Consider the following 23,716-nt stretch of genomic DNA (forward strand, 5'->3'; position numbering starts at 1 on the left):
CTAAAATAATTTTAAACTCCATAGAAATATCCAAATAACATTTAAAACATTTCCAAATATTTTATATTAAAGGAGTCATGTCACCTTCTCTCGTTTCATTATTTGAGCTGCATTTATTTAAATAATGCAATCCAAATAAAAGAATATCCAATTGTTCACCAATTTACAATTTGAGGAAGTGATGCCATTCTCTTGCATATTTGGATTGGTAATATTCTAAAAAAATCAAACCCAAAATAAGATCCAAATGAATAATTGGAAAAGTCCTTTTATTTGCTCTCGATTTGAATATCATTTAACCTCAAGAGTTTCTAGCCAAAATTAACTAATAAGAAGCAACACATGCATGTTTTAAATTAATCCTATTTTAATTCATAATGAATTTTGGAATGTTACAGAAATTCACGAGTTTAAGAAAATTATACAGTATGGAAAATGTTCATGGATTTGTAAAAGCTCGTGGATTCGCAAAACTGGAAACAGTTCATTTTTTTTAAAGTTCATAAATTTGAGAAAAAAGTTGAGTTTGAAAAATGTTCATGGACTTTGTGAAATTAAAAAAAGTTCACAAATTTGAGAAAAGTGCACGATTTTGAAAAAGAAAATCATGGATTAAAAAGGTCATAGATTTCCTGAAGTTGAAAAAAGTTCATAAATTAAAAAAAATGTTCACAAAATTGAAAAATATTTGAATTTGACGGAAGTTCACGAATTTAAGAAGTTTCACAAATGTGGGAAAAACTAATATTGAAAATGTTCATATAGTTTTAATAAAATCACGAATTTAGAAAAGGTTTATAAATTTAAGAAAATTTCATGAATCCAAGAAAGAAAAATATTCATGAAAATTAAAATTAAACGAAAGGAAAAATATAAAGAAAAAAGATTAAAAAACAAGCCTAAAAATAGATTGAATACAAAATTGTCCAGGAAAAAAACGCGGGAAGAACCATACTACTTCAACTACGCAAAATGGGTCAGCTCATTTCGGTTAGAGGTGTGCCCCGCGTACAGATTAGCCTCTATTTGGCACTTGGGTTCGGGGGATTTCCTATATGGCGCCTTAGGCGCCGGTTTTTGTAGGTTTGGCAAACCAGCGCACACCCTCGATCCGAATGGGCGGGCCCATGTGAGCTATGAAGCAGGGAAGTTCAATCGGGTTTGATGAATCTTCAAGAAACTTTCCAAGCCAGTTTTGGGAAGCTTCTGAAAGCTTTCGATCGGTACAGGCTAATATTCACAAAATGGCCACGTCAAAAGAAACCGGCCAGAAGCGTACAGAAGCTTCCCAAGCTTTCAGTGGTCAACGCTTGCTGTCAACAGTGCGTGAGCAAGACGAGTTAGCGAGGGAAGCGGACGAGTGAAGTGCACTGGCGCTATATAGACCGCGACCTGGTAAGCTGGCGGACAAAATTGTACATCCGGTTAACCTAGCATCACGGTTTTTTACTTGGTTTTTATTTCAAATAATTTATGAATATATACGCAGAATTTTTTTAATACACATAGAACATTTGTAATATACATTGAATTTTTTTTAGAAAACAGTAGAAAAGTTGTAAAAAATGGTGAACAAATTTCAAATACACAACGAACATTTTCTTAATATACGATGAACAAATTTCAAATACACAAATGAGCAATTTGTACATATAGCTTGAACAATTTCTTAGTATATGATGAACATTTTTATAACGCATGGTGAACCTTTCCATAATATATGGTAAACATTCTATTAACATAGGATGAAGATTTTTGTAATACAAGGTGAAATTTTATATAGATACGAAAAAAAGAGAAGCAAAAAAAGAAGAATAAAAGAAACATAAAAAATATGAGAAAACATAAAATAAACATAAAGTGGAACAAATGAACTAAAAACCGACAAAGCAGTGAAAAACCGAGAAGGAAAAAGGATAGAAGAAAAATGAAATAAGACCCATAGGAAACAACTAAGGAAACACCAATGAACTAAAACAGTTAATTGGGCCACCGCGGGCGGCTTCAACGAAGCCACTTCTGTTTGCGCCCGCGGGCAGCAAATAGGATCCCACGGATTCGAGAGCAACTAATTAGGAAGTACTCTTAAGGAGTCCCCGCAAGTGTCACTTTTGGTGGGCTAGGAGCATGCCCCTTGGCGCACTCTCAGCTGCCACCTGTCGCATGCTTGACGCTCCCTCTGAATTTTTTTGTACTCCCTCCGTTCCTAAATAGTTGTCTTTCTAGATATTTCAAATAGACTACCACATACGGATGTACATAGACATATTTTAGAGTGTAGATTCACTCATTTTCCTCCGTATGTAGTCACTTTTTGAAATCTCTAGAAAGACAAGTATTTAGGAACGGAGGGAGTATGTGTTTCCGACTTTTAGATTGTTTTTTTGTTTTTGTGGGTTTACTTAGTTGGATAGAAAATTCGGTATAAAGAATTATGCAAAAAACGCTTTCTTTTCTTCTACGATAAACACAAATTTGTTTTCGTGAGAGGCATAATCGTGCCTATGAAAAGAAAAGAAAAGAAAATATGTTTTCTTTTTATTTCCTTCTGCGATAGTCATAAATTTACTTCTCGTGGAGGCACACCAATTTGCTTCTTCAAGAGCCATGCCTCTCAAAAAAGGTTCAAGATTTAGACGCATAGTTTAAAAGATAAATCATTTTGAATAAACGAATCTATAAAAAAAAAGAAAACTAACAGGTTGCGACCTTTCGGGCAGATCCGCTCCCCTTCGGTGTCCAAATTCTAATCTACTGTAGGAACCTGGGCTAGGCCCACGCGAATGCAGACGAGAACGAAACTGCAGTTTTACGTTTGAGCATCCAGCCCGGGCCATGGCCCCTGGTTCGCAGACGCGTTCGTTGTGTGCTTTGGTGGAAAATCCCTAACCCGATCTCAAAAAACAAAAAAAGGAGAATCCCCAACCCAGACCGCCGCGTCACTGCTCCGCTCCTCTCCATCTTTCTTCCCGTCGGCCGAGGCCAGAAGGGCCGGGCACCGTCTCCCGTCGGCCGTCGCGATCCCTACACCCCCCGCCGCTGCTGGGATCAGAGTGAGACCCCCCGATCCGTTCCCCACCGTTTCTCGGTATATTGCTCCCTGTTCAGATCGCTACATAGGATCTACGGCGTAGCTTGCTGTTGAAGCCGGGGCGATGGATAGGATATTTCCCGATGCGCAAGCGCCAAGAAAAAGTACCATAGCTAACCGAGGAGTAGGCAGAACACTGCAATTGCTCGGTGTACGCGTGATAATGCCGGGGGGAGGGTTTCTCGATTGCAACTAATTAGTACAGTATCGCTTTGTGCGCAGCAATTTGACTTGTTCGAACCGTAAAGGCGTAGCTTCCTCTTAGCTGGAACTGGGTACTATCCCTCCCGATTCAGGTTTGTTGATATTGTATCTTTGATGTCAGGGTTCATCAGTTGAAGGCTTGCGAAGATGGGTTGGGGGATATCCCGGTTGATTGGACTGAAGGCAGCTGTCTTGCTCACCGCAGCGTATTTCGTTCATGGACAGGGCATGAAAGTGCTCTCACTGCCCCTCATATACACCTGCCTGATTGCCGTGCTTATCTCCATTGCTTCCCATCCGTCGGTCGACCTCCCATTGCTCCTCGGCAAGGCATCCAATGGAAGCTTTCCCCTATGGTCATGGGTCATGTTCTCGCCCTTTCTCTTTTTCATCCATCTGTTTGTGCTTTTGCGGAGGTTTGTGAAAAATGAGCCCTTGTACACCGAGATAGCAGACGGAGTTTATGTTGGAGGCTGGCCTTCTTCAGTTGAACGCCTGCCACCTGGTGAACCCGCAGTCATCGATTGCACTTGCGAGCTGCCAAGAAGCTCAACTATATCCGAGAATTCATATTTGTGTGTCGCTACATGGGATACAAGGGCGCCTCAGCCACCACAGATTGAGTCAGCTGTGCGGTGGGCCGTGAGAAAGCGGTCACAGAACAAACCTGTGTATGTCCACTGTGCCTATGGTAAGTTTTTATCTGTTTTTCTTTCTAGATTTAATAACAGCCTTGTGTTTAATTATGTTTTGATAATAATAGTGGTCGTCTATCTGAATTCACTTATGCAGCTTACTACTTATATTAGATATTTGTTGATAGAGTAGACACATCTACTGCCTTGAGGTGGATAAACTGTTGAGCTGTATTTTAGGTGTGCAGATGTGCATTTTCTGTCCTGTGGTTATTCTTAGCATTTCTGATTTATCTTTCGTTATCTATCAAAATTAAACTGCCTCTCATACATTACAGGATAAATTTAATGACATATAACAATCTTCACTAATTGCCATCATATATGGGTCAAGATATACCCATATGCGCGTCTGCAAGATGTCCGTGGTTATTCTAGCATATATAATTTATCTTCCCGTATCTATCAAAGTTAAACTGCATTTCATACATTATAGGCTAAATTTAATATATGACAATCTTCAGTAAATTGCCATCATATAGAGGTCAAGATATACCCATATGCGCGACTACAAGGTTTGCGCATACATAACAAACATTACAAATGTAATTGTAATGTCATCTATTGTCTCAAGAGCCCGTTTGGCCTGGTTTAGGCTTAGGACTGAAAATGAAGCTTAAGCAGGAGCTGTGTGGCCAATTAATTTGTTTGTTTAGCTCATATTAATTATAAGCTTACAGCGGTTTGTACAATTGAGTTATGAATACAAAGTTGTGTGTATTGAGCTCTTAGTCCCAATAACATGCCCATTTGAATAAGCCTAGGTTAGTACAATAGTTATAGAAGGTTTGCAGCCGTCCAATACTCAGGTTTAAGTTACCTTATATCTTGATAGTTATATTGTTTAAAAAGCACCGATACGGGGACACGGACATGGGGATACGCATACGGGGACACGGAATACGCCATTTTCCAAAAACAGCCATACCGGGATACAGCATGTATATATTAAAAAAATGATGTAATAGAAACAGAAAGATAATGAGATGTGAACAAAATACTACCCCATTTGTTGCCTCCATGCCTCCCTTTTCAAGTCCTTGAATGATTGAACTGAATGATCCTCAATTTCCTCATACTGAGGTCCTTCCAACTTGCGAAATACACCATATGCTAGTATTAGAACATAAGCCCACAAAGGATATTTAGGATTTGGAATATCAGACCTCTTCACTGTCACCCACTGCCGTGCCGCTGCCCCCAGATGCCATGCTTGGTAGCCAGCAAGAGGCCAGCACCAGCAGCCACAAGACAGCAAGCTGCGGCAGGCAAGAACGGCAGGGGGGCGAGGTGAGGGGAGGCTGTACCCGTGCCTTGCTGCTGAGAGGAAAGGTGGCTGGAGATTCCTCTATTTCCTCCCTTTTTAAAATCCTCGAATGATCGTCAATTTCCTCATACTGAGGTCTTCCCAACTTGCAAAATACACCATATGCTAGTATTACAACATAAGCCCACATAGGATATTTAGGATCTGGAATACTAGGCCTCTTCACTGTCACCCACTGCCGTGCTGCGGCCCCCAGATGCCATGCTCCCTAGCCAGCAAGAACTCAACACCAGCAGTAACAAGAGCACAAGACAGCCGGCACCAGCTGCAGGCAAGAACGGCAAGAAGGGGGAAGGAGAGGGGAGAGATGAGGGGAAGACGTGCCCGTACTTTGCTGCTGCGAGGAAAGCTGGCCGGAGATTCCACATGTTAGAGGCGCCGGCGGTGGTGCAGTCGCAGGAATGTGGACTCGAGTGGAGAACAGGAGATGGGCTGCTCAATTGATGCCTGTTAGGGTTAGTATATGGGCTGACTGGACCTTCTCGTGTCCCCGGCGTATCCCACTTGTTTAAACAGTGTCGGTGTATTTTCTTTTTTTTTTACCGGAAATTACGGGATACTCCGTGACACACGTGTCCCAACCTCTCCGCGCCCCGTGTTGCACACGCATTATATGGGGATACAGCGACTTTTGCCGTGTCGGTGCTTTCTAGGTAAACAGACAGAAATATTCGAGGTCAAATTATGCATTACAGTTTTGGCATTTTTCTATATGGAAGGTAGAAATGATGTAGGACATGGTCATGTGGGATCAAGGGTTAACTGCTAAGCATCAAGCTGTATGATGGTTGCTTTTGTCCTCTTCACAACTAGGAAGTAATATTTCTTTCTTCCCTTCACATTTTTCTCCATCTAGTCAAGCAAAAGAGCATCAGTGAAGTAGCCTGTAAACTAGCTATTAGGTTGATGTAAGGCAGGATCCAAACAGCCTAATCCATGTGATAAGCTACTCTAGTACTCTATCTATCTGAGGCATGCCATTAACCATTACAGAGAGCAAAGTTTCCTTTCCTGGTGCATTAAGCTCTTAACAGCTCGTCATCTAAGTGCTTTGATAAATTGTAACAGGCCATGGCAGAAGTGTCTGCGTGATGTGTGCACTTCTAGTCGCACTGGGATTAGCTGACGATTGGAAAGCTGCTGAGCAAATGATCCGCGAGAAGCGGCCTTCTATCAGCATGAACACTCTTCATCGCAAAAGCTTAGAGGAATGGTCGAAACACTTGCTTTCTCCCTCAAAAGGAAGTGGGGAATCCGATGTGAGTTCTGTGATTCTTTCGGACTACACCCGGAAAAAGCATTGAACTTGCGAGACACGGACTTGTTCAGTAACTGTGATACTTGAGAAGACTTCATGCTTTGGTGTTATCTACTGTTGTCCTAGTAAATGTCCAAGGCATTTCGTTGTCTAAGTTACTGTCCTCGATTATGTTGTATGGATACGTGGGTATTCTATTACTGTGGCTTACAATGTTGCTCTTTTTATGCATACTGTGCAGTGATCCTTGGGGTCATTGAATGCTTTCAAGACAAATCGTTTTGTGGGATTTTCTTTCTTAAAATAGAGGTCACTGCTAGCCTGCTAGATTGTCATTTATAACGGAGTGTAGTATGTCTCTCATCTGTACCTTGCATTTTTAAGGCAGTACCATGCATTTAATATCTCTGCTAGGTACTCCTCGTTTGGTTCAAGTAAATGCTCAGCTATTCATAGCTTTCTTGTGCTGTACCACAGTACCAGCCTGTCGTGTAACCATTTCATTATGTCAAAATTGTCTTGTTTTGAAGTTTCCTGACTTACCTATGTTGATTGAGGTTATGCTGAAGTGTACTCATTTTGGTATTCTTCGATTGAGGTTATGCTGAAGTGTGCTCGTTCTGATATTTTTTGTATGCTCACCTGGTTTTTCATCCTTTTAACCATCTGTCTGTCCTTGTTAATGAGCGGCTTTCGAGTTAGAGATTGAATTCTGAGCTGCATGGTTGGAATGATCTTCATCTGATGGCAAGTTTCACGCCTGACAACAGTTCCGGCTTGATGCCATGATGGAGCTGATGGTCTGGTATTGATGGAGCATCCAGAGTTGTTTTTTTTACATCTGTTTATCAGGTGTGAACCTCCATCTTCTGTTTATTGTTTTATTCATGCAAGGTTCCTTGCGCTGTTTCGACATGTGTTGCTTAACATCGCTCTTAGATGTTACTGCTTCTTTCATGGTTTCTTTTGCTCAACAATTTGCTGATTGTTTCTACAGTACCACTGACTTGTCCTGGCATTGTTGTTGATTTTCGGTGGCACATTTTCATCGGCGGATTCAGATATTTATGGTTTCCATGTAATCTTCTCTCGTTTTCCATCTGTGATATCGGCATCATCTGTAACCTGCAGAAGCTGTCCTTAATTGTTTGTTGATATGCTGTCGTCGTCGTTTTCTTTTGATTTGACAGTTGATCTTAAATTATTGCTTGTCTCAGTTTTGTGATGTTATCTCTAAAGGTCTCCTTTTGCAAAATAAACTTGGAATAACCTAGTATAGATAATAAGGGATTGTTTAGCAAGAATATTCGAATTTGTGTTATTTTTCTGTCTGCCTTTGTAAAGTGGAATTTGTCTGCTCGGGTCCATGAGCAGCCACGCATCTCCTGCCTTTGCTTTGCTTTGCCCTGCTGCGAGCCAAAATTTGATGCACTAATAACTCTTCAGTCAGTTCAGGAGCCATGGGAACAACAGGTGAGAGCCACTCAGCATTGCACCCCAACAATTGCCACCCCTCCCTTTTCCCTAGTGATGTTGCTTTCTCAAATACTTTAATCAATGATAGAACATTACAGTCCCTCGTTGTCTTCTCCTCTCTTTCTAACATCACTGACCCCTACGTTACACCCTCCAGGAGAGCCCTCAAAATCCGGAGAACTGATTCTGTTGCGGCTGGTGGTGCTGCTGCATTCCTTGTAGTTCGGTTCCTGTTGGGCTAAGGCTCTCGGTCCCGATGAAGTTCCTGTTACAGGACAAAATAAAAGGTGCAAGTCATTGTCGGCCATGTTCAATTTATGCATTTATGTTTCTGGAAACACAAATATTGTGTGCAAAAAAATATCTCTTTGCGGCACATGTGTCGAATCCCTATAAATGAACAGCTAATAAGTGACTCGCCAAATGGATTTTACATATGTTTTTCTTCTTCTGAAACAGGGAAAAACTAAGAATACAGTGTGCAGTTTTTGCAGCTGAGCGAATGAATCTTACTCGCGAGGACGGGAAGCCCAGAGACTGCTGAGAGCTCGGAGCCGGCGGTAGTACTCCCCGATGGAGAGGAAACACCGAGCCGCCTGTCGGGTTGTTAGAATCCGGCGCATCTGATGCAACGTTTGCTGCCTCAGATTGTCAGCCTGCAACATTTGCAAGTAAGTCACCCAAAAGACAATGAGATGTCATGTTATACAGTTTTGTATCTTGGCTTGGCTAGGAATTTGACACGACGTAGAATGCCGGCATTATATATACTTAGTGATGGGGCATTATCAAGATTGTGCGAGCGCATATTTTAATGCTAGGTTGTTTTCACTGCTATATTCTGCTTTGGACGTTGGTTCAGATCTTCTTGCGAGAGTTTATTCTAATGTGACTTTCTTTTCTGATCGTGTGGGACTTAACATTGGCATAACAGAAAAAGTTGAGGAGAATGAAAACCAAAGGAAAAGGAGAAACAACAACAACAACAACAACAACAAAGCCTTTAGTCCCAAACAAGTTGGGGTAGGCTAGAGGTGAAACCCATAAGATCTCGCAACCAACTCATGGCTCTGGCACATGGATAGCAAGCTTCCACGCACCCCTGTCCATAGCTAGCTCTTTGTCGATACTCCAATCCTTCAGGTCTCTCTTAACGGACTCCTCCCATGTCAAAATCGGTCGACCCCGCCCTCTCTTGACATTCTCCGCACGCTTTAGCCGTCTGCTATGCACTGGAGCTTCTGGAGGCCTGCGCTGAATATGCCCAAACCATCTCAAACGATGTTGGACAAGCTTCTCCTCAATTGGTGCTACCCCAACTCTATCTCGTATATCATCATTCCGGACTCGATCCTTCCTCGTGTGGCCACACATCCATCTCAACATACGCATCTCCGCCACACCTAACTGTTGAACATGTCGCCTTTTAGTCGGCCAACACTCCGCGCCATACAACATTGCGGGTCGAACCGCCGTCCTGTAGAACTTGCCTTTTAGCTTTTGTGGCACTCTCTTGTCACAGAGAATGCCAGAAGCTTGGCTGATGTGATCATGTTTATTTTGACTCATTCTTTTATCTTCCTGTAGTACCCCTAACAAGTTGTTATTATTATTATTATTATTATTGTTATTATATATACTACTTTCTCTCATGCAACTACATCTAAATCCATTCACCATCTTTTCGTAGAAGACTTTATGCAGAATGATTGCCCCAATCATGACCCTAGTAGAATTATTAATTGCCTGCATACATTAATACCTTTTCAAATATCTACGTCCACAAACCGCAATCAACATATCCCAAAAGGAATGAGGGCTCAGAAAAGGTAGGAAAAAAACAAAAGCACAATGGAGGTCTCAATCTTCTATTATCCCTTGAGGCCTTGAGAGAGAGAAGATAATCCATAAAAAGTCTAGACGATTGTTTTTCCTACACTTGTGATGGAACAGCAACACGGTATCCACCTTTCTTCAAGGCTCCTGTCCGCGGAGCTGAAAATTAGGTGGCTGTGTCCTTTCCTGATGATTTTTTTGTAGAGGACCCTATTCATGGGTAGGAACCCTTGCAACTTTTGCAAGGCATGGAACATCATAAATGAGGCCTCCAAGGATACGATTTTTCTTGCTATGATTGTGGGCCTCAGCTGTGGTACTACCAGCAAACAGAGGAGGGAATAAAACAGGAGAGGGGATATGTGGCTGGCACAAGCACAACACAGCACAAGAGAGGGTAGAGAGGCACAAGGAACATAGTTTATGCACAGTCGCAACCGTATGTATTCGTCCATTGACTTTATGTAGAAAGGGACATGTGTCTGTCTGTCTACATGTATATATTGTAGTACTAGATATGCAGGTACACGTACACATGTGTGATCAGGAATAAACCTTTCCCGCCCTAGGGTAGGGCCCCCACCAACTTGTCTAGAAAACGTACAATAATTGGTAGTAGTATGGTTTTATAATAACAGGCTGATTATGCATGCTAGAAAGCGCTAATGGTGCTTATCCACAAGTTTAATCCGCTGGTTTCTGACAAAAAGTTGGCCTGTCATTCATCATGGAGAAAGTAGGACATGGCTCCGTAGCCAGCAGCTAGCGTTTCTGACAGAAAAGGACCACTTGTACCACATACTGTAGCATGAATTTTATTTCAGTATATTTTTGTATCGTTCGATCTTCGATTCAAGAGAGGTTAATTATTACTGGTGTAGATCATGATCTAACCGCAGCAAGTTTGATGATGCAGTCCATGTCCAAGAAGAGGAGGAATTGATGTGGTGCTGAGTGCTGACCTGCTGGTAGAAGCTCTCGAGGCTGGCGAGCTTCTCGAGCGCGATGGCCATGATGGCCATGTAGTTGGGGCCGGGAGTGCCGTCGTTGAGCGTGCCGGCGGCGACGGTGTCGGCGAGCGACTGGTGCAGCTGCTGCAGCCCCTGCGCGAGCGCCTCCTCCGCCTGCTCCGACGAGTGCTGCAGGCCGCAGATCCCCATCATCTGCTGCTCCGTCAGCGGATCCAGCTGCCCGATCAGGATCTGCATTCCCATGCATTATGGCAAGCCGGCTTCTAGCCTCAGTCAGTACGGGACACAACAGCCGTACGTGCACGGACCATTCTTCATGGACGCCGTTCGTGCATGCATGCAATGCAATGCATGGGAAGAAGATGATAAAATATACTTGACCTTGAGGAGCTCGGATGGCCGGAAGCCGCCCATCCAGAAGAAGCAGCGCTCGGCGGGGGTGGCCCAGGCGCCGGTGAGGAGGTGGAAGACGTCGGCGTGCGCCAGCTCCGCCTTGAGCTGGAACAGCTCGTCGTAGTGCTGCATGCACTCCTCCACCGCGGCGCCCAGGTTGCTGTCGGCCAGGTGCGCCTGCAGGCCGCCCCGGAGCTCCGCCAGCCGCTTGCCGTCGTCGTCCAGCCACCGCGCGTACTCCATGTCGAACATGGCGGCCCCTACGAGCGCACGGACCACGGTTTTACATGCAAGTTATTATTACTATGAAGGGTAAAAGTAAAGAAAACAAGACAAATGTTTCAGGCTTTTGCAGTCGGAGTAAAAAAAGTTAAAGGCGGGCGGCGCTGATTACCAGGACTCATGTCACCGCCTGCGCCGCCCCCTCCGAGAAATATCCCCTGGAACAAGCAAGCAATCTTGTGAGAGGAAATTATTTTTTAAGGCATCAAATGGACTGCACAGAGAGAAGACGAGCTGTAATAACAACCTGTGACCGTGCTCTCTGGAGCTCTTGCTCCATCTGCTGAAGCCTGACCCTGCTGGTCTCCAGATTCTGCACATAAGCCTGTGAAAAAGAGGGCGCTCAAATTTAGGCAATCAATCGTAAGCACCAGTGTTTGACACAATCATCATCAGAGGTAGGAGTATGTTTATGTATGGATCTTGTGAGTGAGCACCTTCTTCCTCAGCCTGCTCTTCTTTGCGGCCTCCCTGTTCTGCGCTAATCGCCTTTCGGTCTGCCAAACCAAAACCAAACCAGTCAGTTTAACCATGCAAGATGATGGCGCAGATGTTACAGTTCCAAGAGACATGAACCAAAGCAATGAGTGGATGAAGAAGCAAACAAACAGTAGCCATCCCACCTTGGAATCTACCAACTTGCCGTCTTTCCTCGTGGATCCATGTTTCCTCTGTGCAAAGGACACCAAGGGGAAAAGAGAGGTACGGAGTTAGAGCAAGGTGTGTATAGTAGCATAGTTCCTTCCTCTCCTATAGACAGCACAGTGCCACATCTCAACATCAACATCAACATCCACACCAAAGAAAGCAGCAGCGGCAGCTACAGAGAACAGGATAGTGCATTGGAGCCAAAGTTGCTGTCCGTTGTTCGATCCACAGCAACCTCAGTAACCTTTTTGGCTGTAGCTGTCCGTCCCTGATGACACCGATGGCTCGGACAGCGAGCTAGCCACGCCATGCTGCTGGCCATCGCAGCCCGGTGAGTGACCATCACTGCCGCTTTGCCAAGGCGCAGGACGGCAGGAGGGAGATAAGATGGGGGTTTATCAACTTATCATGGTATGATCCTGCCTTTATGTCTGTCTATCCACCCTGGGAGAGACAGAAAGGCAGTCCAAGGCTACACGTTCCATCCATCATTAATTCATTATGCATTGTCTTGTGTCCTCTTAACCAGGTGCAGCATCGACCAGATACCATTAGTCCAATCAGTCATCATCTATCATAGAGAGACATCCGGCTGTTCCCTCCCAAACAAGCATGGCCTTTTCTCCTCTATCATAGGTCATAGCCTATGCAAAGGGCACATGTCTTGTGCTTACTGCTGGAGGAGTACCACTGGTACCTTAAGACACCATCATAGAGAGACATGATCTAGCCTGATAGCCAGATAGGCTTTGCGCCTGTCCGTGACTACACAAACACAAACGGACGTACTACTCGGCCGTGGGACGGTGACGGGACGGGGCGATGCTGCATGCTCGCACGACGAATTCCCAACAGTTTGGCATCCTCTGTCGTCGACAGGCCAAGAGTTGTTTTCTCTCTGGAGATTTGATTTGACGGTATTATTCTGGGGAGTGAGAAGGACGAGCTGGTGAGTGGCGAGGCGATGTGTCCTGCGCTAACTCCTTTGGCATGAGATGGGGCGGTGGTACTGGTGGTCTGGTACTGGTACGACTAGCTAGCTAGCTGGTCTGGTACGTACTGAATTATGATTGATAGGAAAAGGTCAAGAAAGGGGGAAGGAGGGGGCGTTGTACCTTGTCATGGTCTCCTCCTCCGTGCAGCTGCAGCTGCTGGTGCTGGTGCTGCGGCTGCTGAAAGCTTGGCGCGGCAGCGGCGAGGCCAGCGGCGGCAGGTGGAGGGAGGCCTGGCTTGTGGCTGTAATCATCAGTGGTCACCATCATGACCTCCTGCCGTTGCTGCTCGGAGGTGGTGGAGGAGGGGGAGGGCCTGACGCTGCCGGCCGGGCCCGGGGACACCAGCTCCATCTGCGCCATTGTGTTCCGGGCTGAGCTCGAGTCAGTGGTGCTCCCGACTGACTGCGAATTCCCCTGTTCAGCAATTAACGCAGGCAAACAGTGAGTGGTCACGCACGCATGCATGCATGCATGCAATGCAGGGTTAATGTGCCTCTGAGACGAGCGGGGGAACACGTTTTCGCCCCCCCTCGCTCGCCGTCGCAGGCTCTCTTTACTCGTGGCCGGCCGGTGGCGGTACGGCCACGGGAGCTACGCCAAGGAACATCGGCCTCTTTTTCCTCGGGTTCAGCGACGGCGACGACTGAGCGAGCCAGTGAATTAATGCATGGGGTGAATGATCATGGGAAGCGGGTCCTTACAGCACTGTGCAGCTGCTGTGGGTGCGGCATCGGCCACGAAGGGAAGATCTCCAGCGTGGGGGGCCTGCCCGCGCCCGCCAGGTACCCTCCTCCTCCTCCTGCCGCTGCGGCTGCATGCATAGATAGATACAAAGAGGATTCAATTATATCGATTTCATGTTGGTGTTCCTGTTCCCCTTGCTAACAGCTGTTCGTGCGTCCTCCCGGCCGGACCTCTCTCTCTCTCTTCCCCCCTTACCAGAGAGAGAGAGAGAAAGCTGTAGCTGTAGCTAAACATGGTGGAGGGAGGAAGAAGCTGCTGCTGCACTGTTGGCGACGGATGGAGGAGGGGAGGTCAACCGGACCCAAGGACGACGACATGCCTTCCTTCCTTGTCTCACCATTTATGCCGCGCCGAGCTGCTGCATGTGGCGACTGTTTGTGGGAATGCAAAAGGCGAGGCATGTCTTCGGTCTCCCTCCCCCTCGCCATGTGCGCTGAGCAACAGCAGCAAACCATCCTTTTTTGGTAGGTGGCTAAGGTGCATGGAAGAAGAAGAAGAAGGGTACGTACGTAGCTTACACTTGGCTTGCGCGTCGCCTGCGATCATGCCGCCGGGGTGTGGGTGGTGGAGGTGGTCGGCGACGCTGACGCCGGCGTTGGCGCCATGGATGAGGGCCTCCTCCAGCTCCCCGAAGTAGGCGGCGGCCGCGGCTGCGGGCTGGAAGTCCCTGCCCAAGCAGTGGCGCACAGAGCTCGTCATCTCATCAATCACCAGTGCTACTGATACGCCAACTTACTGTGCTGTAGAAGCTATAGGAAATCAAACAGGATAAAAGCTTTTCGAGAATGGAAAGGCAGGCGGAGGCTACTAAAGATCGACCGCGCTGGACAGATAAGTAGGGATTCCCTCAAAAAAAAAGTATGAGGCCGGGGAGGCAGAAAAGATGGTGCCCGGATCACTCTCGTAGTACGGTTCAGGCCTTAGGCATTAAGAAATGGAGCTGGTGCGCCCGCGCGCGCGCGGAGGTGTAATCCAATGGAGCGAGCATAAGCATATCTGTGTGTGCGTGGAATAAGTAAGTTTGTTAAAAAGATGGATGGATGGATAAAAGCATGCACACGATCGAGATTAAAAAAGGAATTAATTAAACAAGTAGCCCTGCCCACTGAGGGATTTGCAAACTACTGGCTGCAAGAAAAAGTTGGTCTGGTGATCTGATCTTGCTAGCAAGGTCCTCTTGCATGAGCTGAGCTAGGGAGGATTTTAGGCTAGCAGAAACCTCAAAAAAGAAACAAAAATTTTGCAAGGGAAATGGGTGGAGGGGGAGTACAAGAAGCTGGCAGCAGGCGGCGCGGCGGCGGCGTGGTGATGGGGTTGGAGCTGGAGTCCGCCATGGTAGGCGAGCGCCGCTTGGTGGTTGAGGTGCAGCACTGCCCTCTCGTGGTGGTCGTGGGCGGCGCTGGCCATCCTCCACGAACAGCTCGCCTCCTCACCTTGCACCATGATCACCACCTCTGCTGCTGCTGCTGCTGCTGCCAACGAGAGACCAGACCAGAGGCCAGAGTGAAGTTAGTGGTGGAGAGAGAGGGAGGACCAGAGAGAGAGAGGGAGAGGGAGAGAACATGTGTACATACCATCCTGGAGCAAGCATGCGAGGGGAGGCAGAGGCAGAGGCAGAGAGAGAGAGGAGGGGGGATGAATGAATGAATGAATGAGTGATGGGATTGGCGCTCCTCTGCCTCTGCGTCTCGGTTCGCGCACACTGGCAAATTGAATCCGCCTTGGAGTTTCGTCCACTGTACTGCAAAGAAGATCTTGTCCTCTTCAACACGTCCCACGACCCTGTCTTTCTTTTTCCTCACACTCACATCACAGCCTAGGCTAGAGACAGAGAGAGAGAGAGAGAGTCTGTGTGAGAGCTGGACTGACCGAAGAGGGTTAGAGAGATGGAGGTATAGATAGAGAGAGAGAAGAGAGATATGTGTGGTAGGCCTTTGCTGTCAGCGTTTCTGTCTCCTCCTGCTCCGCTCCTCGCAACCACCTTTCACCCCCCATTGGCCGCGCTCCTCTGAGACGGCAAGTACTCGACCAAAAGGGGCATTGAATAGAGAGAGAAAAATCGTTTCAGAAAAGGAATAATAGAGGGAGAAAGGCTCACAAGCTTTTTAAAAAGAGGGAGGCTTGAGAAGTTGTTCTACCCCATCTATCTATTCTCCTGAAAGCAGAGAGAGAGAGAGAGAGAGAGACTGGGAGAGACACATTGACACACAGAGGGGCTGATTTGTCAACCATATGTCCTCTCGCTCCACATATCACCAACAATTCTAGTTTACTCGCGTGGCCACTCCTAACCAGAGCACCACCGGGTATAAACATATCAGATATGGTGCACCACCGATCCAGCGTGGGAGAAAAAAGAAACCACTTGCGTCGAAAAACATGGAATTTAGTTTCGGGGGCGCATGGAAAATGGGTTGGTTTCGGGACTTGTCTTCTCTGTGCGTTTCCGATTCTTCAATCCGGGGGTCGGCATCGGTGCCTCGTCATGCACCAAATACATATTGGAAAGATTCTTTCCTATACGAGAAAATATGTTCGATGTTGAGAAGAGCCTTTGCTTTGCACCCCCTGAGATGGATGTAGTGGATCCATCTAGCTTGGTAGGGGGCACGGGACACTTGTTGCGACCTGATTAGTGGCCAGGTTTGTTTAGGTTGATATGAGAGGCCAAGTTGCTCGCTGGCTAGATACTGCTAGTGCTTAATCCTCTTTGCCTCAAGTAGGGCCTCCAAGGGTGGTAGTAGTATAAACTACCGCACAGCTGAAGAAGAACAAAGTGTTCGTGGCGCAACGACGAGGGAGAGAAGATGCGTTCATACTCGCTGCCCACAAATTGATACTCCCACCGTCCGGGTTTATTAGGGCCCCTTTTATTTTGGGCTAAAGTTTGACCTATAAATTTAATTAGTAAAACGCAAACTAAATGTCATAAAAATTATATTGTCGGAACACTCATTCAAATACAAATCCAACAGTACAATGTTTCATAGCATGTATTTTGTATTTTAGTAGTCTATGGATGGTCAAAGCCTGGCCCAGAATACGAAGGGGCTCAATAAACCCGGATGGAGGTAGTACTCTGGTAAACTTTTTTATCTCTCACTCGTAAGTCTTGTTGTGCTACGTGTGAAATAAACAAATAGTCTTGTTATACACTAGCTGGGGTTGGTCAAAGCTGAGATGAGAAAGAGTCTCTGGTTCATGTGCCGGAGCCTGCCCACTGCCCGGTCCACTCCAGCGAAATACGGAACAGTACACAGCCTAGGAAAAGAAAAATGAACTCCAGTACGTACTACTAGTACTGTACTGGCCAAGGTCAGCAGTTGGAGTATTTTATTTTGGGAGAGAGATTCGGTAGGTTTTGATTGATAGATCTCTCGGGAAGGATGGACCTGCCCTGTAGTAAGTGTCAAGTCGTCCCAGCTTTTTTCTAAGAGGGGAGAGTGTATAGGCAGATCGCCAAGTGAACTGGCATCCATGATTTGGTGAATGGTTCTTCATTTTCTTCTGCCGTGCTACCATGGTAAATCACTGAGGTAAAAATGGCGCGTCGCAGAAAACCAGCACTCTCTCTCTCTCTATCTATCTTTCTTTTTTTTTTGAAATTCTGTCGCACCGCTTGTTTTTCTTGTGGCATTTGTTTCGACAGAATGGCAACGACATGGGAGACCTGGCCCTCTTTTGTTAGCACAAAAGGTGATGCGGTTCGTTTCACATATATAGACGCGCCAAGGGTTAAGATTGCTTAGACTAAGTAAGCCACATTTTTAGTTAAGTGGCTTCGAGATTATCTTTTTTTTTCTCAGGGAGAGGTGTGCCTTTAACAAAGATGCAGATTCAGATTTTTGATCCACTCGAGAACGAAAAGAGACGCTACATAAATAGACGCTGGCGATCCAAGACAACACGAAAGTCTCACCTCCAAACTTTAAAGCAAAGGCAGGGCAGCTGCAGCAGCAACAGAAAGGTCAATGATCTCAACTTTTTTGATTGATCGTGTCCGCGGTTGCGTATTTCACAGAAGAGGTCCAACCTTTTGTTTATTTCACTCCGTGCTTCAGCTGATTAATCCGCCACATTCGGATACGTTTGGCTACCATGAGTTCCTCACCTTATAACCACCCAACTGTTAGTTTATTAGCACTAGTGAAGATATGAATGGCAATTAAAAAAAATGAAGATATGAAGGAGTGCAAGCAGACATTTGATACATGCCGCCAAAAGAAATAACAGAATCAAAGCAAGTTTTATTATATAAGAATTTCTTAAAAGTATTGTTCATTTGCTGAACTAAACCAAGCAACCGAATCGGCTCTTCATTTTGTTAATAAGAAAGGGAAAGCGCATATGACGAGTGGAGCCGTATTTACAGAAACGAATGTCAATTTGGCAAGCCAACCCGGAGCCCCAGTTTGATATGATCGCTGCGCGGAATATGGTTCTGTTATTGTAAAGAACTGTAAATAAAATGTAAGGCCGGATGGAATAATACCAGAGATGCTACCCTCAGATTTTATAACATTCGGCTTGGGTGATAAAAGATTAGGCAGTGATGCTGCCATGCAGTGGAGATCACCCTGGGCAAGGAATATCGAGGCATAAAAAGTGGCACAGTGGATACTGGACACCCATTTCCGAGGAGAAGGTCCACTAAGGGCATGCAACTGTAAGCTTTAAATGGTATAGTTTACAAAAACTTGCACTCTGACAGCATATATCAAGAGAATCTCGAACCAAATTCTAATCTCATGAATATCCAAAAGATGTTTGACATGATGTGCACTTAAATCTCAACTGAATCATTCCACTACAGCTGAACAAATGAAGCAGGAGAGAGGGAGAGGGTTTCTCAGAAGAAGGAATAGCATCCGGTTCTGCCATCCGTGCTATAATGCGATGGGCAAATACAGGAATCTGCAATTTTGTGAATAGGTGGTCTCGAGCTTTCTTTAACCATGTCCGATGGTATAAAATATATATGCTCGTCACGAAGTAGGATCAGAAGCAAAGCTGCAAGATGCATAAAAAAACATTAAGCATAAATTTATCTATGTTGGACTGCATGATGAGAGGCGCTAACACTACTAGATTAGATCAATATAAGAACAAAACTTTGCCCTATCAGTTTATCCTGTTGTATTTAAGTCGAAACGATGAGGTGATATTCCTACAAAAAACATAAGAAAGCAAAGTATTAAAAAAAGTGAAGCAATGATAGAAGCCTAGAACTGTCACAGAATAGTTCATCTAAGAGTTGCTAGATTCCAGGTACATGGTTAATAAGTGAAACAGCACAACACAGTTGACAGGGGGCAGTAATAAGACATCTACGCTAGGAAGCTACTAATCCTTTAGAGAAGGGTGAACGTAAAATCAAGATAATGTTGGTTTGTCTGCCACCATTTCCTTACAGAATCAGTGCTTCAGGATCATGTTACCACGAAAGACGGCTAGATCTGACATAACCTAATGGTTTCCCTTTTTACTGAATTAGCATATTGATTGTTCACAAAAGTAGACACACGAATCGCTTGTTATTCCTAAATCCAATAAAACCATTAATTCAGTAAGTGATAAATTCCCAGTGTCATTCTAAAAAAAACAGCGCATCTCCTCGAAACAATAACATTACAATACCCATATATCTTTGGGCATGCATAACGGAACTATGCATGTGACTATGCTAGTACAAATTATCTAGTTCATAGCCACATCCAAATGACACTTTACCTTAACTTGTTTACACCATGGCATTGTGTTTAACCAACTAAATGTTCAAATAGATCTAACATGATTCTAAAAAACAGTTCTAGCAGGAAATACTCCCTCCATCCGGTGAACTGTACATTTGGCTTTAAAATTTGTCCACAAAAGAGTGTACTTCTATCTTCCTAATGCACTTTAAAGTAGAAAAAAATGTTTCTCTCTCATCACAAGGTAATCAAGACCAATAACATTCTACACATGGTCTCCTTAATTTCTACATGCACTTAGCTCATTGGGGTTGGGTAATTAAAGAGGAGAGAGATGGTGGCTTGCGCCTTTCCAATTGCATTTTTTACTCTAATTTGTCCTAAAATTTCTCTATGTGGACTTTTCACCAGACGGAGGGAGTACGTGCTTTACTGACAAGTGGATATAATAGCATTAGTGGGCATTAGTGAGCTGCTCGATGAGTCGACGAGTCGTTCTAGGGTAGCGACTTGGAAAAAGTCGAGCCTGCAGTTGCGACTAGTCGCGACTCGAGGCATGAGTCGACATTTTTTTGCGACTCATCGACTAGTCGCGTCACGCGACTTGAAATCCATGGGCAGTATCCACAATTTTCTGGACTGAGTTTCATGTATGTGTAACCTCTCTAGTTTTATGTCATCTGCAGCATAAACTGAGCAGATTGCCGTTTTTCCCATGGAAGGTAGGGTGAGCAACCAGAAGGTAGCAAAGAGTTCACGACATGGGAAATCAGAACACAAGCTCTAAAGCTCAAAAAACTTTGAAAGTGGCTGTACATCTTAGCATATGGTAAACTGGAGTGGATTCGTTAAAGGCAGAACTAGTCAAAGCTTCAAAAACCCATAAACCTGATTGTGTGTCACGTCCCTCCCGAGGCTCTTCTGTGATAAAAATCAGTATACACTGATTGAACTGACTAACATCTATTCAAAGCCCTCTGTCCCTACCGGTCTAGAATTGAGCATTAAAACAAAGTAACAAACATAAGCTAGTATAGGTGCGCTAGTATAAGCACGTCATGGGCAAGATTTACCAAATGGAAAGAGCATAAGTGCACGCCTACTGAACTTTATAGCTGTTTGCTAGTTACTAATGTATCAGCACGTAATTACATCAAATTTCCAAGATCTCGGATAGACAGATACTTTCTCATGTCTTCAAAGGGTAGTATTTGTCTACTTAATATACAAACTTAATGGGAAGGTAGAAAAACTTTCTTTTATCTTCAAAATGGTAAAAAACCACCATATAGTACATCAACAAATTAGATATGACATGTTATAAGGGAATCATCTATTCTCTGGAAGCATGTGTTGCAATTTAATATTCTATCATGAGACACAATACGAATCTGAATCCTACAGGTGACCAGATTATACCGCAAAACAATGCCCTTGTATCGAGGCAGATATGCGCAAGGAAGTGGAAATGTGAAAAGGCAGCCTCTCTATTACATGGATGTTCAAGTAACCATTGATGACTACATGGATAGCAGATTCATAACAACATATGCCAACAGCTACAACTATGTCACTCTCAGCAGGAGCTGAAGAAGCCTGTTATGTTGTACCTATTTATAATATACATTAACTTTGCTTCAACACAGCATGATTCTGAAGGTTCCAAAGTTTTTTACGACTCATGTGACTGACTCGGTGAGGAACCAAGACTTCACAGAGTAATTATTTAGATAAACAAATTGACAAGGCAGCACCAAAATATGCAACATATAATAGCACCAACCAAGATTAATTTTACACAAAGATAGCCAGAGATGAGCCATTTCTATAAGGCATTTAAAAAGGAAAGAAATTGCAGAAAGTAGAATTGCAATGAGGCTATGCTGGAATACATGCCGAAGTCAAACCCCCCAAAAGATTACCTGATGGCAAGAGTTGAACGGAACAAGGATGATGAATGCCCACTTGACCTAGTGGCTGATCACTCATACTCAAATTGCACATCCACATGCACATACTTCCTCATGAGACAAACTATAAAAGAGGTGAAGGTTGCTAACATCTTGCGCTCTTCGCGTGTTTTTGCCTCAGAAAGAACACCATGAATGACAAGTTTCTTGAGATTTGGACACCTTTCAATCATTCCAAACACCCAGGGTCCAAAGTGCTCACTTATTACTGTCCAACCAAGTTCCAGAACCGAAACATTCTCCAGTGGTGATAATCCTTGCAGTAGCCCATCTCGTAATTCATAACTTAGTGAAAGATGCCTTAGAAGAGGAAATGCAACAGCAACAGTCTCCAAGTCCACAATCTCATCATCATCATCAAACGCAACACCCCAGAAACGTAGCATCCGCAAGTTGCATGCTCTAGATATCATATTGTAGAACTTTGGCCAGACTATCATAAAGTTACTCACATCCACAACCTCCAGATGATCGGTACTCTCCCCAATATCCAAATGTGTAACACTCACATCATCAATCTTGAGATGCTTTAGTGTACCCTTCCCAGAGAGCTCAAAGAGATCAAGGTTCAAAGCATTCAGGTGCAGGACCTCCAGATTATCTGCATCAAGTATGATCTTATCCACGCCAACTGTTTTTACAAAGATGCTTTTCAAGGTATGGCTTGTTAATTCCATTGTAGACTGCGAATCAGAAGTGACAATCTCAAGGACATCAAGTGCCAGTGACTCGATCTTGGGGCAAGCAGCAACTAGAAGGCTCAAATCCAGGGCAGAAATGCTAACATGCCTCAAATAAAGGGATTTAAGACAAGTGAACCTCTGGTAGCTTGGTTCAACACCGGTGATTGTGTTATGGTCCAAATCCAACACCTCCAGCTTCTGTCTACCACACTTCTCCAGGATGTTTACATTAGGGTTGGTTTGAATGTTGTAATACAGGCACCGGAGCGTCTCCCTGGTATACATTAGCCATGCAATCACAGGCGCTGCGGAGAACTCATGTGTGTTATCTATATGAATAGAGAGGCATTGCAGTCCCATCGTCTGGAATATAGTCTGTGTGATGATGATCTCCAGTTGACGTGTGGTCATGTCCCGAGGAAAGTCGTCTGAATTGAAGGACAGTGAATGGAGATGCTTCCTGCAGGCCTCCCGCCACTTCCGGCAAACCGCAGAGGAAACCATGACATCTCGTGCAGCACTAAGATGTGCAAGAATGTTGCCAATAACTTCAACCGGGAGGTGCTCCATAATTTGCAGACAATTGATGTCCAATTTTATCAGCAAAATCTAATGCAGAATTTGCCCAATCACAGTCAACATGTATAGTACTCAAACGGAATTCACTGGGTTGCAAACATATCAGGATGTGCGGTCATCAATATATAAATCCTATGAATCATAAATTTCAATCCAATCACCTTCCTTCCCTGTGAGACAACAATAATAGGCAGTGATTAGCGCGGGGCGGATCTAGATGGCACCGGCACACCCAGAAATTATGGTGGTAAGTGGGGTTTAACAAATCACTGGATGAAAACATGCTCATACCCCAAAACCAATCGCCAAAGATTGTAGACGGAGTAGAGATAGCAGGAACTCGACAAGGAAGAACGGGAACGACGGTGGCGACGACGCCAACGAGAACGGCCTCCTCCTCTCTCCCGCCGGAATTAGTCGACCGCCGCCCCGCGCGCCGTAACCGATTTGTCGCCGCCGCCGCCGCCCGTGGAAGGGGTTCGCGACCCCGACCAGCGGCAACGACGGACTTGGAACTCCCACGGCGCGGACGAGGACGACGATCAGCGAGATCTCGGGGCGCGCTTGGCACGCTCCTGGATACCGCCGTCGGTGACCCGGCCGCCGGGATCTCGTTGTCCGCGCGATGCGACTGAAGGTGGCCGTAGGGTCTCTTCCTGTTTTTTCTCTCTTCCTATCTCTTTCCGCTACCAGTACCAAAACCGATGGTGTGGCAGAGCGTAACCTAAGGTATTACGTTTGCTCGTTTCGAAAACGGGTTTCCATTCGTTTCCGTCTTTCATTCAGGAACATGTCATCAGCAAAACAACACGTATGCCCGCCTAGGTAAAAGATCTGCCTTAATAAATTCTTTTAGAGCTCCCGAGCACAC

The 23,716-nt window shown here is 45.0% G+C and overlaps 3 protein-coding genes across 7 annotated transcripts; 1 reads left to right on the top strand and 2 right to left on the bottom strand.

The window, feature by feature from the left end:
- Positions 1-2,891: 2,891 nt before the first annotated feature.
- LOC119277676 (uncharacterized protein YnbD-like) lies at positions 2,892-6,981 on the top strand. The gene is made up of 3 exons (XM_037558972.1): positions 2,892-3,053; positions 3,417-3,986; positions 6,386-6,981. Exons 2-3 carry the CDS (start codon positions 3,443-3,445, stop codon positions 6,619-6,621), a joined length of 780 nt encoding a protein of 259 aa, XP_037414869.1. The 5' UTR covers positions 2,892-3,053; positions 3,417-3,442; the 3' UTR covers positions 6,622-6,981.
- A 1,044-nt stretch (positions 6,982-8,025) lies between these two features.
- LOC119277677 (transcription factor LG2-like) lies at positions 8,026-15,833 on the bottom strand. 4 transcript variants are annotated; one of them, XM_037558977.1, is made up of 13 exons: positions 15,495-15,833; positions 15,191-15,389; positions 14,439-14,587; positions 13,878-13,987; positions 13,297-13,590; positions 12,157-12,204; positions 11,971-12,030; positions 11,781-11,858; positions 11,646-11,691; positions 11,240-11,511; positions 10,850-11,089; positions 8,565-8,707; positions 8,026-8,316 (listed from the first exon to the last, which is right to left on the bottom strand). In XM_037558977.1, exons 2-13 carry the CDS (start codon positions 15,361-15,363, stop codon positions 8,217-8,219), a joined length of 1,713 nt encoding a protein of 570 aa, XP_037414874.1. In that variant the 5' UTR covers positions 15,364-15,389; positions 15,495-15,833; the 3' UTR covers positions 8,026-8,216. The 4 variants fall into 4 exon arrangements, with proteins under 4 accessions (XP_037414874.1, XP_037414872.1, XP_037414873.1 ...); XM_037558975.1 differs by having other exon boundaries at positions 14,430-14,587; positions 15,191-15,392; XM_037558976.1 differs by having other exon boundaries at positions 14,430-14,587; positions 15,191-15,386; positions 15,495-15,832.
- A 2,741-nt stretch (positions 15,834-18,574) lies between these two features.
- Positions 18,575-23,516, bottom strand: LOC119277678 (F-box/LRR-repeat protein At1g67190-like). 2 transcript variants are annotated; one of them, XM_037558978.1, is made up of 3 exons: positions 23,137-23,516; positions 21,536-23,015; positions 18,575-18,930 (listed from the first exon to the last, which is right to left on the bottom strand). In XM_037558978.1, the coding sequence occupies exon 2, from the start codon at positions 22,834-22,836 to the stop codon at positions 21,595-21,597; it is 1,242 nt and encodes a 413-aa protein (XP_037414875.1). In that variant the 5' UTR covers positions 22,837-23,015; positions 23,137-23,516; the 3' UTR covers positions 18,575-18,930; positions 21,536-21,594. The 2 variants fall into 2 exon arrangements, with proteins under 2 accessions (XP_037414875.1, XP_037414876.1); XM_037558979.1 differs by lacking the exon at positions 18,575-18,930 and adding an exon at positions 18,948-19,087.
- Between the last annotated feature and the right edge of the window lie 200 nt (positions 23,517-23,716).

The sequence above is a fragment of the Triticum dicoccoides genome, chromosome 3B, assembly GCF_002162155.2.
Source record: "Triticum dicoccoides isolate Atlit2015 ecotype Zavitan chromosome 3B, WEW_v2.0, whole genome shotgun sequence".
Lineage (NCBI taxonomy): Eukaryota > Viridiplantae > Streptophyta > Magnoliopsida > Poales > Poaceae > Triticum > Triticum dicoccoides.

Coding starts and splice junctions, on each gene's coding strand:
- LOC119277678 (XM_037558978.1), bottom strand. CDS start 22,836: ATGGAGCACCTCCCGGTTGAAGTTATTGGCAACATTCTTGCACATCTT.
- LOC119277677 (XM_037558975.1), bottom strand. CDS start 15,363: ATGGTGCAAGGTGAGGAGGCGAGCTGTTCGTGGAGGATGGCCAGCGCC. Junction 11,692..11,780: donor TCCAGAGAGCACGGTCACAG/GTTGTTATTACA, acceptor TGCTTGTTCCAG/GGGATATTTCTCGGAGGGGG. Junction 11,090..11,239: donor GGCCATCCGAGCTCCTCAAG/GTCAAGTATATT, acceptor ATGGGAATGCAG/ATCCTGATCGGGCAGCTGGA.
- LOC119277676 (XM_037558972.1), top strand. CDS start 3,443: ATGGGTTGGGGGATATCCCGGTTGATTGGACTGAAGGCAGCTGTCTTG. Junction 3,987..6,385: donor GTATGTCCACTGTGCCTATG/GTAAGTTTTTAT, acceptor AAATTGTAACAG/GCCATGGCAGAAGTGTCTGC.